This window comes from Triticum urartu, chromosome 3A, assembly GCF_056163025.1.
Source record: "Triticum urartu cultivar PI428250 chromosome 3A, HENAU_Tu73, whole genome shotgun sequence".
Taxonomy (NCBI): Eukaryota; Viridiplantae; Streptophyta; class Magnoliopsida; order Poales; family Poaceae; genus Triticum; species Triticum urartu.
The window spans coordinates 160,980,513-160,992,654 of NC_141875.1; the positions used below are offsets into that span (position 1 = coordinate 160,980,513).

At 45.2% G+C, this 12,142-nt stretch overlaps 1 protein-coding gene across 2 annotated transcripts; it reads right to left on the bottom strand.

Annotated features, from left to right (window-relative positions):
• Nucleotides 1-293: 293 nt before the first annotated feature.
• Nucleotides 294-4,198, bottom strand: LOC125543456 (transcription factor MTB1). Of its 2 annotated transcripts, XR_015618461.1 has the most exons (3): nucleotides 3,814-4,198; nucleotides 895-2,935; nucleotides 294-522 (listed from the first exon to the last, which is right to left on the bottom strand). XR_015618461.1 is itself a non-coding variant. In XM_048706817.2 (2 exons), exon 2 carries the CDS (start codon nucleotides 2,928-2,930, stop codon nucleotides 1,074-1,076), a length of 1,857 nt encoding a protein of 618 aa, XP_048562774.1. In that variant the 5' UTR covers nucleotides 2,931-2,935; nucleotides 3,814-4,194; the 3' UTR covers nucleotides 744-1,073. The 2 variants fall into 2 exon arrangements, 1 of the variants encoding a protein (XP_048562774.1); XM_048706817.2 differs by lacking the exon at nucleotides 294-522 and having other exon boundaries at nucleotides 744-2,935; nucleotides 3,814-4,194.
• Between the last annotated feature and the right edge of the window lie 7,944 nt (nucleotides 4,199-12,142).

The following is a 12,142-nucleotide window of genomic DNA, read 5'->3' on the forward strand; positions in this document are numbered from 1 at the left end:
GAACTTGCAGCCTTGCAGGATAGCAAGAGACCAGGATCCCAGGACTAAACAGCCAACGGGAACTGCAGAGCAGCCCGATATTAGAAGAAAGATGGCCTCATAAGGGATGAACAAAGATGATGGCTAGATGAATGAATTATTTTTCAACCAGAGGATGATGTTGCAATCATGGAAGAACTGTAACTTGAAGTTTCCAGGGTGGTGATTGGCTTCAAGCTGCCACAGAATTATTTTTATTTTTATTTTATTTTTTGTCTGGCTGTTCAAGAACTGTTGGACAGGACAACAAGAAATTTTCGCAACAAACTGGCATCAGGTGTTAATATGGATAAGAAAATCGTTCAAACAACTCATTTGCCGAGTAGGACATTAAGCTACTGGAGATACGCTGATCAAGCTATTCTCCATACTCTGAAATAAACATTTCGGATATTGGTTAGAGTGTGTACAGAATAGTACTAGCGTACTGCTGGTTTTTTGAATTCTTAGAATCAGTGGATGACTTTCGTCTAAATTTCGCCCCTGGAAACAAAAAGCAGTATAAAGTTACAAAATCTGGCCAACGATCGAAAGAATTTCTACAGAACAAGCGTACACAGCATGTTGATAGAATTAGATCAAGACCAACGTCATCAGTTTACCCAAACATGGATGTTTGTTTCAACGGGATCATCCAAGTCAGAAGCAGAAGGTTCATGACAGAAAATTGCCCAGAGTTATTAATCCACCGGCCCACTCAAGGATTTGAACAAAGAAAAGGCTACAAAAAAGTAATTTTCTAGCTCATGCATGCGACATGTACTTTTTATGGTTCCGCACTAATTAAGCAATACACTAAGAGCATGGTATTCTTCCCAATAAAACATCAAAACTACAAAGAGCACAAGAACCTACCGTTACAACAATGGCGGTTTAGCTTGTGCTTTTCTTGCATTGCTAAGTCAGAAATCTCAGCTTGCTGTCTCGACCTACAACTTCTATCAACAGAATGGAAGGTTTCAGGGACTGCCTGCTGCTTGTATGCCACCAGCAGAGTAACCAACCTCTACTGCACCGACTCCCCTCAACCGATTCTACACTGAGCTCATGGCGCGAGACATTGCAGCAATCACTTTCTCCCTTGTTTGCTGTTCGGAGCCAGGGCACTTGATGATGAAGGAATGCACTACCGTTCCATTGTTGCCTGTGAGTTTCGACTCCCCTACCCGGACGTCCGCCTCTTCAAACGCTTCAAAGACCTTCTTTACCGGATGGTTCTCCAATGGAGACATAACTCGAACCAGAACCTCGTCTTGCACCACCTGGATGTCAACCTCTGGTCTAGGGGCTCGCTCCCTTGGATCCACCATACCAGACTCAAGAAATCGTTCTCTCTCCGTCTCCATATCTTTGAGCTTCTTCTGAAGGTCAGTGATGTATGCTATTGCATCGCCCAGCAGGGAAGCCTTGTCCATTTTCGAGATGTTGGGCACAACGGCTCTCAACGCATAGAACCGCTGGTTGAGCTTCTCCCTCCTTTGACGCTCAGCCTCAACATGATTCAGCGGCTCCTCTCTCCCATTCGCAGGCTTTCTTCCCCTCTTCCTTGGCCGTCGGTCCTCTATGACAGGTGTTGTCCCTTCCTCTTTACACAAGCCATTCACCTCTGAACTATCTCCATCAAGAACAGCTGCTCTTGTAACCAGGACACCAGACTTGGAACTGGTCCCTGCACTAAAATCTATTTGCCTAGGCGCCTGTGGCTGCAGCTGTTGCTGGTTGACCATCTGCAGTGGCTTCACTAGCTGTGGTGGTTTCTGAAGAAGCGGTAGTTTCTGGAGCTGAGGTGCTTTCTGAAGCTGAAACTGTGTTGTAGTGGAGCTGTCCGCGGTTCTATTGTTGCCGTGTGTAGCTTCATTACTCACTATCAGTATACCATTGCCAAACTTCTGCTGGTGAGAATTCAGGCCCCGGGCCTGACTCCAAGTGAAACTCTGCAATCCTTTCTGGACATTGGGAAGCAATGAGCTCCCTCCACCAGCAGTCCTCTGTTCCCACGGCCTTTCATCTACTTTCGATACCCCAATCACTGGCCCTGCTGAAGACCGACCAAGGTTCAAATCCTTGCCAAAAATCTTTGCCAGACCTGGTGACCTCTCAATGTGACCATTTCCTTCACGACTCGGGATTATATCCTTATTGCCACCTGTCCCCGCAAAGACAGACTTTATGGTCTGGAGAGTGTCAGAACTCTCAGCCACCTGCTGCATCGAACCCAGCTCAAGCACACCAGTCTCAAATGGCACTAGCAAGATAGTTCTAAATCCTGCTGTGCTTGCAAGGTATCCCCGGTAACAGTAATTAGCTGGGAATACATTGCGCTCAGAATTGGGAACCCAGAGAGGGAGGCCAGCTGCAAAAACTTGACCAGGAGCACCGGCACGACGCGGAAACGCGAAGTACATAGATGCTAGGAAGAACATTTCTGTATCTGTCACCTGACCAATAGTGGGAGCATAATCCTCCTCATCAGCACCACCAAATGCTTTGTGCAACCGCTGCAGTACACGCTTCCGCATCCGCTGTTTGGCATCATCATTGCCTGCAGAAGCAGCAACTGCCAACTCAGCATCATTGGGTTCACGGCAAGAGCCATCACCCCACCCAAGGACAAGATCACCAGACTTTGTGCGTGAAAGCTGCCAGAAGATGGCGTAGTTCCAACCAGCACCAGGATGCTCTGATTCGATAAGCTCCTGCAGTTTATTTTGCAAGTCCACGGGTGACGATGCAGCAACAAGACCCTCAGATATGGTACCGCCCCCTTTTGTCAAGTATGCAAATGCATCTCTTCCTAGCACAGTGGTGCTGAGGTCTCGGTCCTCCTCAGTCCATGCCCCACCATTTCCTCCATTGGCACCGTCCTCCTCAACCTCCATCTTCATCACCATAAGACCTACTCAAAAAAGTATAGGTCAAGTCAAAAGGCACTAAATACATAAATCTTTTGCTGCATCTATTGGCTACCAAACTGATCAGGGTGAATGAAGTCTATTTAGATTACAGGGGAAATAAAATTTTACCGCACTTATGGCTACAGGGGTGAACTTAAAACAAAACAGAACTAAGCTCTGAACCACCATTCCAGGTAAACACACACTGACATGCATCCCAAACTGTAAGCAAAAATTCGTAAAGACCTGGTAGTTGGTACTTAGTACCGGTATCCTTCTGATTCACCGCTTACCAAATTAACCAGCCACTTTTTTTTTGGGGGGGGGGGGGGGGGGGGGGCAAATCTATGACAGATCAGTCTAACTTATCAGGGAGTGAGGGGAGACGCTCTACATCATCAATACTACTAGGAAACTAAGACAGTGTGTAATAAATACACATGTAAATAAATGAGCCAAAGCATGGAATCATGTGACAGGAAACGTTTATCATGTGACAAAAAATTACTACTGCCTGTATAGAAACTTGGCATTCCTATGGCATGCCATCAGATTATTTTAGTTGCCCGAGTACACATGACCGAATTCTAATCCAAAATCGTGCCTAACGACAAGCTGTGGACATCGTATGCACATGGGCACGGCCATATGTTCGCACCGATCGCAGACACTAGATTCCAGCCTAAACAAACAGGCCTTCTTCTCGGCCACGGCACGGCAAATCACCTCACCTTTCCGCCTAACTCAGCTCATCCGCCAGACGCGACGGGCCACGAAATCGCAATCAACCCAACATTTCACGACGCGACAGGGCAGTACGGGGGGAAGCTGCTACTGTTAGTGAGGGAATTCGGGAGCAGGGCGGGCGGGGGAATCTCACCGGACCGGGGATCCCGAGCCCGAATCGGCAGAGGGGACGCGAAATCCAGCGCGGGCGGGCCGGCAACAGCTAGCCCCGACCTCTGCCGCCGAAGCCGCGACGGCGAGAAGCCCGGATCTTCCCGCGCGCGGACCCGAGCTCCGAGCGGGGGCGGGCTCCGCTCGCTCGCCCTCTCCTTCCTCGCGGAGAGGATGGGGCCCGCGGGTCTCCGGGCGCGGGGCGCGGCGCGGCGTGCGCGTAGGGGAGGGAGGGAAGGCGGGTGGTGGGATTCGACGGTGGTGGTGTGTATGTAGTTTTCTCTGGTGCGCGAGGGGATTTCGGGGGAGGGGAGGCGACCCGCTGCTGCTGCTGCTGCGGCTTGGGATTGTGGGGGTGGACGAGGGCTGCCTCCTTTCCTTTTCTACTGGGATCTCGAGCCGAGCCCAGTGTGCTGAGTTCGCTTCTGCGTGTGTGCTCGCGTCGCTCGGCTCGCGTGTAGCCGACGGGTTTATGCGCGCTTTCGTTCTTTTTTTTTAACACACAAGAGAATTAATTATAATGATTAGCAAAATTATTATGTCTTGTTATCATTTATATAAACCGATCGTACTAAGCTATCCTCAGTGGATCAAACATTCTTTTATAGAACCTTCACCAGCATGATGGGTTTTTCTTGGCAAAAAAAGGCATGTATTAAGTAGCACACGCTTCCTTATATAGAAATTAAAAAATACATTAAATTCTTGGGGGCGTTGAAATATTCTTCCTCACGTCAGCCGGCGAGCGTGCCGTGAGCAAAGCTTGTTGTCGCCTATAAAGTAGCTTGTATAGGCGGTGGTCTGGGTGCAGGGCGACGACCCTCGTGGTGGGAGGCGCGATGATCGTGGGCGGATCGCGCAGCTCGGCTGCAAGCGGGCTGACGGAGGGTGAGCGCTGGGGTACATCACTTGCCCAGTCCTTGTACTGGCCGGCGGTGGTGGCGTTCGTGGACGTCGTTTCCTTCCTGAAGGCTCCATCGTGGTGTCCCCACTCCTTTCTTAGTGCTCCAGGTGAAAACTTGATCGGCGAGATCGGGCGATGGGGGCTATCCATGGGCGTGCCCTTCTTGGAGGCTTCGTCTTGGAGTCATCGCACCTCGTTGTCGGTCTCACCTCTCCTTGGTGGATCGCCCATGCCGCCGGTCTCGCCAGCTCCAAGCGGTTCTTCTTCGTCTGTAGTTTGCTTGGTTGTCGTTGGGTGGTGTAGCACTGTGGGGGTGCCCGACACCTTTGTATCTTGCCTTGGGTATGTGTGTTGTGTACGGTAGTGGAGCTGTTTGTATCGATTTTGCTTGGTGGTTGATGCTTTATATATAAATCAAGCGAAAGCCTTTTTCAATGAAGACCTTGATGTAGACCAAAAGACGCCCACATTTACGATCTACCCTCACCCCCTCACCCTTAGAAAATAATCAAAGTTCTAGTTGTATCCTAGGTCAAACTTTTTAACGTTTGACCAAGCGAATAGAAAAAACTGCTAAGATTTACAATATCAAAATATATGTCGAACAAAATGAATTTAATGAAGTATTGATGTTTATAGATGTTGTTATATTTTTATATAGGCTTGACCAAACTTAGTGAAGTTTGACTTAGGACAAAACTATAATTTCAAATATTTTATAAGTGGGGGGGGGTAAGCAAATCTTCATTTCGAAAAAAAGAAACTGCTAGAGAAGCCGGTAGAATGCCATAGGTCAGGTAGACAGAGTTGGGGAACACAAATGTCACACGCTCTTCAACAAGGTATAGACTGACCAACCATTGTCAATCAGAACTGGAGGCGAGGGACTAATACACATAGCAGGCAACGTCGCCGAAGCAAACCTGCAGAAGAAAAAAAATTAGACCTGAAAAAACATATATGATGACACACCATCCTCCACCTGGTGGTGATATTAAGAAGCATCAACAAAACAAGGACAAGTCAAGGTGAACTTATTCCATGCCCATGGCGATGCCATCGTCACCACCGTCGATTGAAGATGAAATCTAAATGTATCTCTCACTCTACCACAAGTGGGCAAAAAACCTAGGGTCCCCACCTCCTCCCGTCGCCAGAGCAACAGACAAAGGGGAGAGGGGACCCGCAATCTCGCAGGGGAAGAAGGTAGATTGGTCATCACCTTGGTCACTAGGTCATAGGAGAAGGGGAAAAGGATTCACAAGAGTTCACCATCATACTGGTTTCAATTCCATCTAGATCAATATGGCGTCTCCAAGTTCGTACAACAAGATGGTTATGCAAGTTTCACATGCACCACAACCCGGTCAAAAGCAAATTTGCTAGAATGAGAAATTGGAGGGCAATCCATAATTGAAAACACTTTTAAAAATTGATTCTTTTATAAACTAAAATGCAGAGGCTCCTTTCTTGTTTTACGAATCCATGTTAATAAAAACATATTATTTGCATAGATATGGTAATTTTGACCCCGGGGGAGAGGTTTGAAGGAAATATGCCCTAGAGGCAATAATAAAGTTATTATTTATTTCCTTATATCATGATAAATGTTTATTATTCATGCTAGAATTGTATTAACCGGAAACATAATACATGTGTGAATACATAGACAAACAGAGTGTCACTAGTATGCCTCTACTTGACTAGCTCGTTGATCAAAGATGGTTATGTTTCCTAACCATAGACAAGAGTTGTCATTTGATTAACGGGATCACATCATTAGGAGAATGATGTGATTGACTTGACCCATTCCGTTAGCTTAGCACTTGATCGTTTAGTTTGTTGCTATTGCTTTCTTCATGACTTATACATGTTCCTATGACTATGAGATTATGCAACTCCCGTTTACCGGAGGAACACTTTGTGTGCCACCAAACGTCACAATGTAACTGGGTGATTTTAAAGGTGCTCTACAGGTGTCTCCGAAGGTACTTGTTGGGTTGGCATATTTCGAGATTAGGATTTGTCACTCCGATTGTCGGAGAGGTATCTCTGGGCCCACTCGGTAATGCACATCACTATAAGCCTTGCAAGCATTGCAACTAATGAGTTAGTTGCGGGATGATGTATTACGGAATGAGTAAAGAGACTTGCCGGTAACGAGATTGAACTAGGTATTGAGATACCGACGATCGAATCTCGGGCAAGTAACATACCAATGACAAAGGGAACAACGTATGTTGTTATGCGGTTTGACCGATAAAGATCTTCGTAGAATATGTGGGACCCAATATGAGCATCCAGGTTCCTCTATTGGTTATTGAACGTAAACGTGTCTCGGTCATGTCTACATTGTTCTCGAACCCGTAGGGTCCGCACGCTTAAAGTTCGATGACTGTTATATTATGGGTTTATGTGTTTTGATGTACCGAAGGTAGTTCGGAGTCCCGGATGAGGTCGGGGACATGACGAGAAGTCTCGAAATGATCAAGATGTAAAGATCGATATATTGGACGACTATATTCGGGCATCGGAAAGGTTCTGAGTGATTCGGGTATTTATCGGAGTACCGGAGAGTTACGAGAATTCATCGGGGAGTGCATGGGCCTTATTGGGCTTTAGGGGAAAGAGAGAGAGGCAGGCCGCCCCCCCCCCCAAGGCCTAGTCCGAATTGGACTAGGGGGAAGGGCTGTGCCCCCTGCTTCCTTCTCTTCTCTTTTCCCTTTCCTTTCCTTCTCTCCTACTCCTACTACTTGGAAGGGCTCCTAGTTCTACTAGGAAAAGGGGAATCCTACTCCCGGTGGGAGTAGGACTCCCCTAGGGCGCGCCATAGAGAGGGCACCCCATAGAGTAGGACTCCCCTCATCCACTCCTTTATATACGTGGCCAGGGGGCACCCCATAGACACAACAATTGATCGTTTGATCTTTTAGCCGTGTGCGGTGCCCCCCTCCACCATAGTCCACCTCGATAATACTGTAGCGGTGCTTAGGCGAAGCCCTGCGTCGGTAGAACATCATCATCGTCACCACTCCGTCGTGCTGACGAAACTCTCCCTCAACACTCGGCTGGATCGGAGTTCGAGGGACGTCATCGGGCTGAACGTGTGCTCAACTCGGAGGCGACGTACGTTCGGTACTTGATCGGTCGGATCGTGAAGACGTACGACTACATCAACCGCGTTGTGCTAACACTTCCGCTTTCGGTCTACGAGGGTACATGGACAACACTCTCCCCTCTCGTTGCTATGCATCACCATGATCTTGTGTGTGCATAGGAATTTTTTTGAAATTACTACGTTCCCCAACAAGGTTGCAAACAAGGCTTGCAGAGAAACTAATAGAAATGTCTTGTTGTTTGAAAAATTATATTGGAATTTAAGAGTTTTACCCTTACTCAACCGAATGTTCCTTATCTCGTGTGGAAGTGGTTAAGTTAATTTATTGCAAATGGGCTTCCACTTGTCATACTTTTGAAGGGTGGAAAAAATAGACACAAGGTGTGGAGAGTGGCGGAGGCAAGAATTAGTAATTTTGCATGCCGGAGGAGTGCTGTTAGAGGGGGGAATCATGCAATGTTCATCTCCAAATTAGGAGTGAATGATTGATGTTAGGTGGTATGATCATGTTGCTCCCCTGTCTCCACTAGGTGTGGATGAACCACATGAGACATATGGAAGGTGTGGATGAACCACGATCTCCTATCTCCCACTTGAAGATTAGTGAAGACTTTGTTTTCCCAATCATTTATTAACTTTTGTGTATGTTTAATTACTAATTTCTTTTAAATTGTACGAAATTGTAAGATCAAAGTCAACACATCAAGGATAGTAAGAGAATATGCACATACAAATACTCGTTTTACAATGAATGTTCAAAATAAAAGCTCTTACTCGCTCGTATTGCCAAACGCATCCTTGTGCCACACCGTCTTTTCTCCATGTTGAGAGGCGGACAACAAGCATGTTTATCTTCACCGTGGCGAGAACGCTCTTCTTCACCACCAGTTGACGAGGACATGTGGCAAAGTTGTGAGATGTGGATTTCCTAGAGCGCGACGAGTGATGTTTGTGGGGATAGGATGAGGATGATGAGAGAAGGTGTGATAATGGAGATTGTGGGTATTTTCATGAGGCAACGACAAGCGACGAAGAAGAGGTGACAGTAGGTGGTGAAGGCGATGGGGCTGCCAAAAGCAATAGAGGGAGGTGGGGTACCGGATAAGTTCATGAATGCTCCAAAGCTATCGAGTGAGATAGCATGTGAGTCCTATATATCAAATTTGTCGACATCCCTATTTAACATGTGGCTACTCGGTTCTTATTTTACCACTGAGATAGTTTCTACGGAGTTTCATCAATCGATAGCCACTAGGTGGGCAGGATGCAGCTTTCCTGAAATATAATACTTTTCTTAAAAACTAGTTTTACAACCCAAAGTGTTAACATCTTAAAATCTTAGGAGAAATGAAAAGTACGAGTAATTGTGTTGTGTTTGTGTCATAAGGTGTGATAGTGGTGATTTGTGGGTGGTTCAATAAGGTGGCAACAAATGTCAGGGAAAGGGGTGGTAATATGCGGCGAAGGAGTTAGGGGTGTCGTTAGCCATAGAGGAAGGTAGGGTTGAGGATGAGGGGGTTCACAAATGCTCTCTGAACTATCCCGAGAGATATCATGAGCGTGCTATATATCTCATCTTTCAACATCACTATTCAGAATGTAGCTAGTTGGCTCTCCTTTTTTACCCGTTAGAAGGTTTTACAGAGTAGCATTTCTTGCGACCACTAGGTGGGAGCCTATACATTTTTCCTAAAACACTATGTTTTTCCTTAAAACATTTTTTGCAATCCAAAGTATGATCGTCTAAAATGCTTAGGCAAAATGAGAAGTGCAAACAATTGGGTCATGTTGTGTTCGATGTAGTACGGGTCCTATATAGGTGCTAAACCGTTGTGAATTACACTACATTGTAGGTAGAATAGAAGAATTCATTCGGCTGGAATCAATGTTAGTGAGCGTGAAATATATTCCTTTGAGATGGTAGGTAGTTAATTCCTCGATATTCTTGTTTTTCGATAATCATGTGAGCTAAATATGATCAACATTTCGACCAAACAAGCTTAAAAGCATACGATAAAATCTCCTGACCGTGTGAGCATTGATTTGGCTCTAGGCACCTGAATGCGTGAGCAACATATAAACTAATGTAGCTTTAAGTTAAGATATTGTAGGGTCTTTTATAAAAGGGTCATTGGTGACATATAAACTAAATGATTTTCTTAGTGAAGTACTGAAGGTATTAAAGGGTTATTTGTGAATATCCTAAACGGCCTAGATAACTAAGTATGATCCTGCTTTAATTGGCATAACTCACATATACACAATTAATATAGCCTCATGTGTGAGGTATGTATTCATTGAATAATGTATCATCTCTAACACTTTTGGCTCACCACATAAAAAAAATTATATGCACTCATAAGTCCTAACACACACCTTGCTATCGAGGGGAATGTTGGCTCCCACTAAAAACATTTTACCTTTATGGGACATTAAAGCATCAAACCTGAGGTTTGATCCCTGATGGGTTGGGAGTACCACTACTCTCCTAACCATAAACACATGTTGGTTCTCAAGTTTTTTTAAGGGTGTTGGTGGAGGTGATTTTCTTATGATTAAATGCCTACATCCAATACAAGTATCTTGTAAGTTGTTCTCAATCTTCTATAAAAATATGACAATTTTATCAAATTAGGATCCAAATAACGCGTTGACATCCCCTCAGCAAAGTCACCCGAGTGAACTATCATTCCCCCCAGCCAAGTAGGAACAAACAAGCGTTTTCGTTTGCTAAAAAAACAACTCCAAGTGAACGCTCCACAATTGTCGTGCGGAAACAGATAAATGTGGCATGTTGTTGTAGGATGTGTCATGTTATAAAGTAAAAATTGATATGATGTACAAAAAAGATTGTCAGAAAATTGTCATGCTATAACAGAGTAACTGTCATGCATTTTCACATATCTCCCATGATTGCAGCATAGAGAATTGCTAGCCTAAAAAGAGAAATATTGTGAAAATTGTCATGCTCGGGGTTTGCCATGCTGGCTGAAGGAAATTTTCACGCTACATCAAGAAAAAAGGTGGAAGTTGTCATGCTCTAAAAATACAAATAGTCATGGAAGGTTGCCATACTAAACGAACCATTTAATGCCATCAGTCTGCGGTTCGCTTAGAAGGTTGCGTGAAAGCGAACACTTTAGGATTCGATGTGGGATCCTACCTACCTGAGGGCGTTCACTTGAAATAGCTAAAAATCTAACTTCAAAGCGTTGGCTTTTAGGTAAAATTATGTCACACTTTTGGCATGCTCTATGAAAATTGATGTAACAAGTAGTATGTGGTAAGTGCGATTGGAAATCATGTGCACCTATGGTCGAAAGTTGTAGTGGATAATTCGAAATATCTGATTTTCATATTCGCATTCCAACTATGATGGAAATGGAAATGAAAGATATCCAGGTTTATTTTACAAATACAAAAACAAATATGGTACGTGATTTTAACACAAATATGGATATGGAAGTGGATTTATCCATATCCAAATACAATTCCGTGAGCTAATTTAAGCAACTCTAGCCCAAATGTGTTAATTATCCAACATAAAAGCCTAATAAGTTGTCAAGTTTACTTTGTGTATAGTTAACCTTTGGACTTATTATGCATTATAGTAATATTGATGTATAAACATGCCTATCATTGCAAGTTGATTATTTTGTGTCATATAGCCATGGACTTATTTCTGTTAACTACTAATATATGTCATTGTTACTCGCATCATCCTATATGTATCCATATTCTAGTAACATCTGATCCGCATTCATATTCACTAACATTTATATTGACATTTTATTTTTAAAGGTAAACGATTCTAATCGGCCAGCCGGCTGAAAGCTCGGTTGGTCACCTCGCGCTGGCCGTGGCCCTTCCTATTTCACGCCGCAATCAATCCCCTCCCGGGGCGCGTGTCCATAGTGAAACCCCCTCGACCGATTTCCTTCCCTCGCCCTTATATCTTCTCTCATGCCTCGGCTACCCGTCGTCTTTTCCTCCCCCATCGCCTCCCTCCTACGGCACCAGCAACCACCACCGACGCCTCCCCAAATACCACCGTTGCCTTTGCCGCGAACTCATCAGATGCTGCACCCACCTAGCCAAAAAGCCACAGCCACCCTTTTGGAAGGAGCTGCAACCTCAAATCCGGGAGCTGCAAAGATTCCAGGCACCGCGAGCCCTTTGTTGTGCGGGGATGCTGTGACCGATGATGGGCGGAGCTAAATGGAGGCCACCATCGTGTTACAACCACCACGACAACGATCGACGAGCGATTGGACGTCGAGAGCCGTTGCT

Bases quoted from the DNA above. Each gene is read 5' to 3' on its own strand.
- LOC125543456 (XM_048706817.2), bottom strand. From the start codon at position 2,930: ATGGTGATGAAGATGGAGGTTGAGGAGGACGGTGCCAATGGAGGAAAT.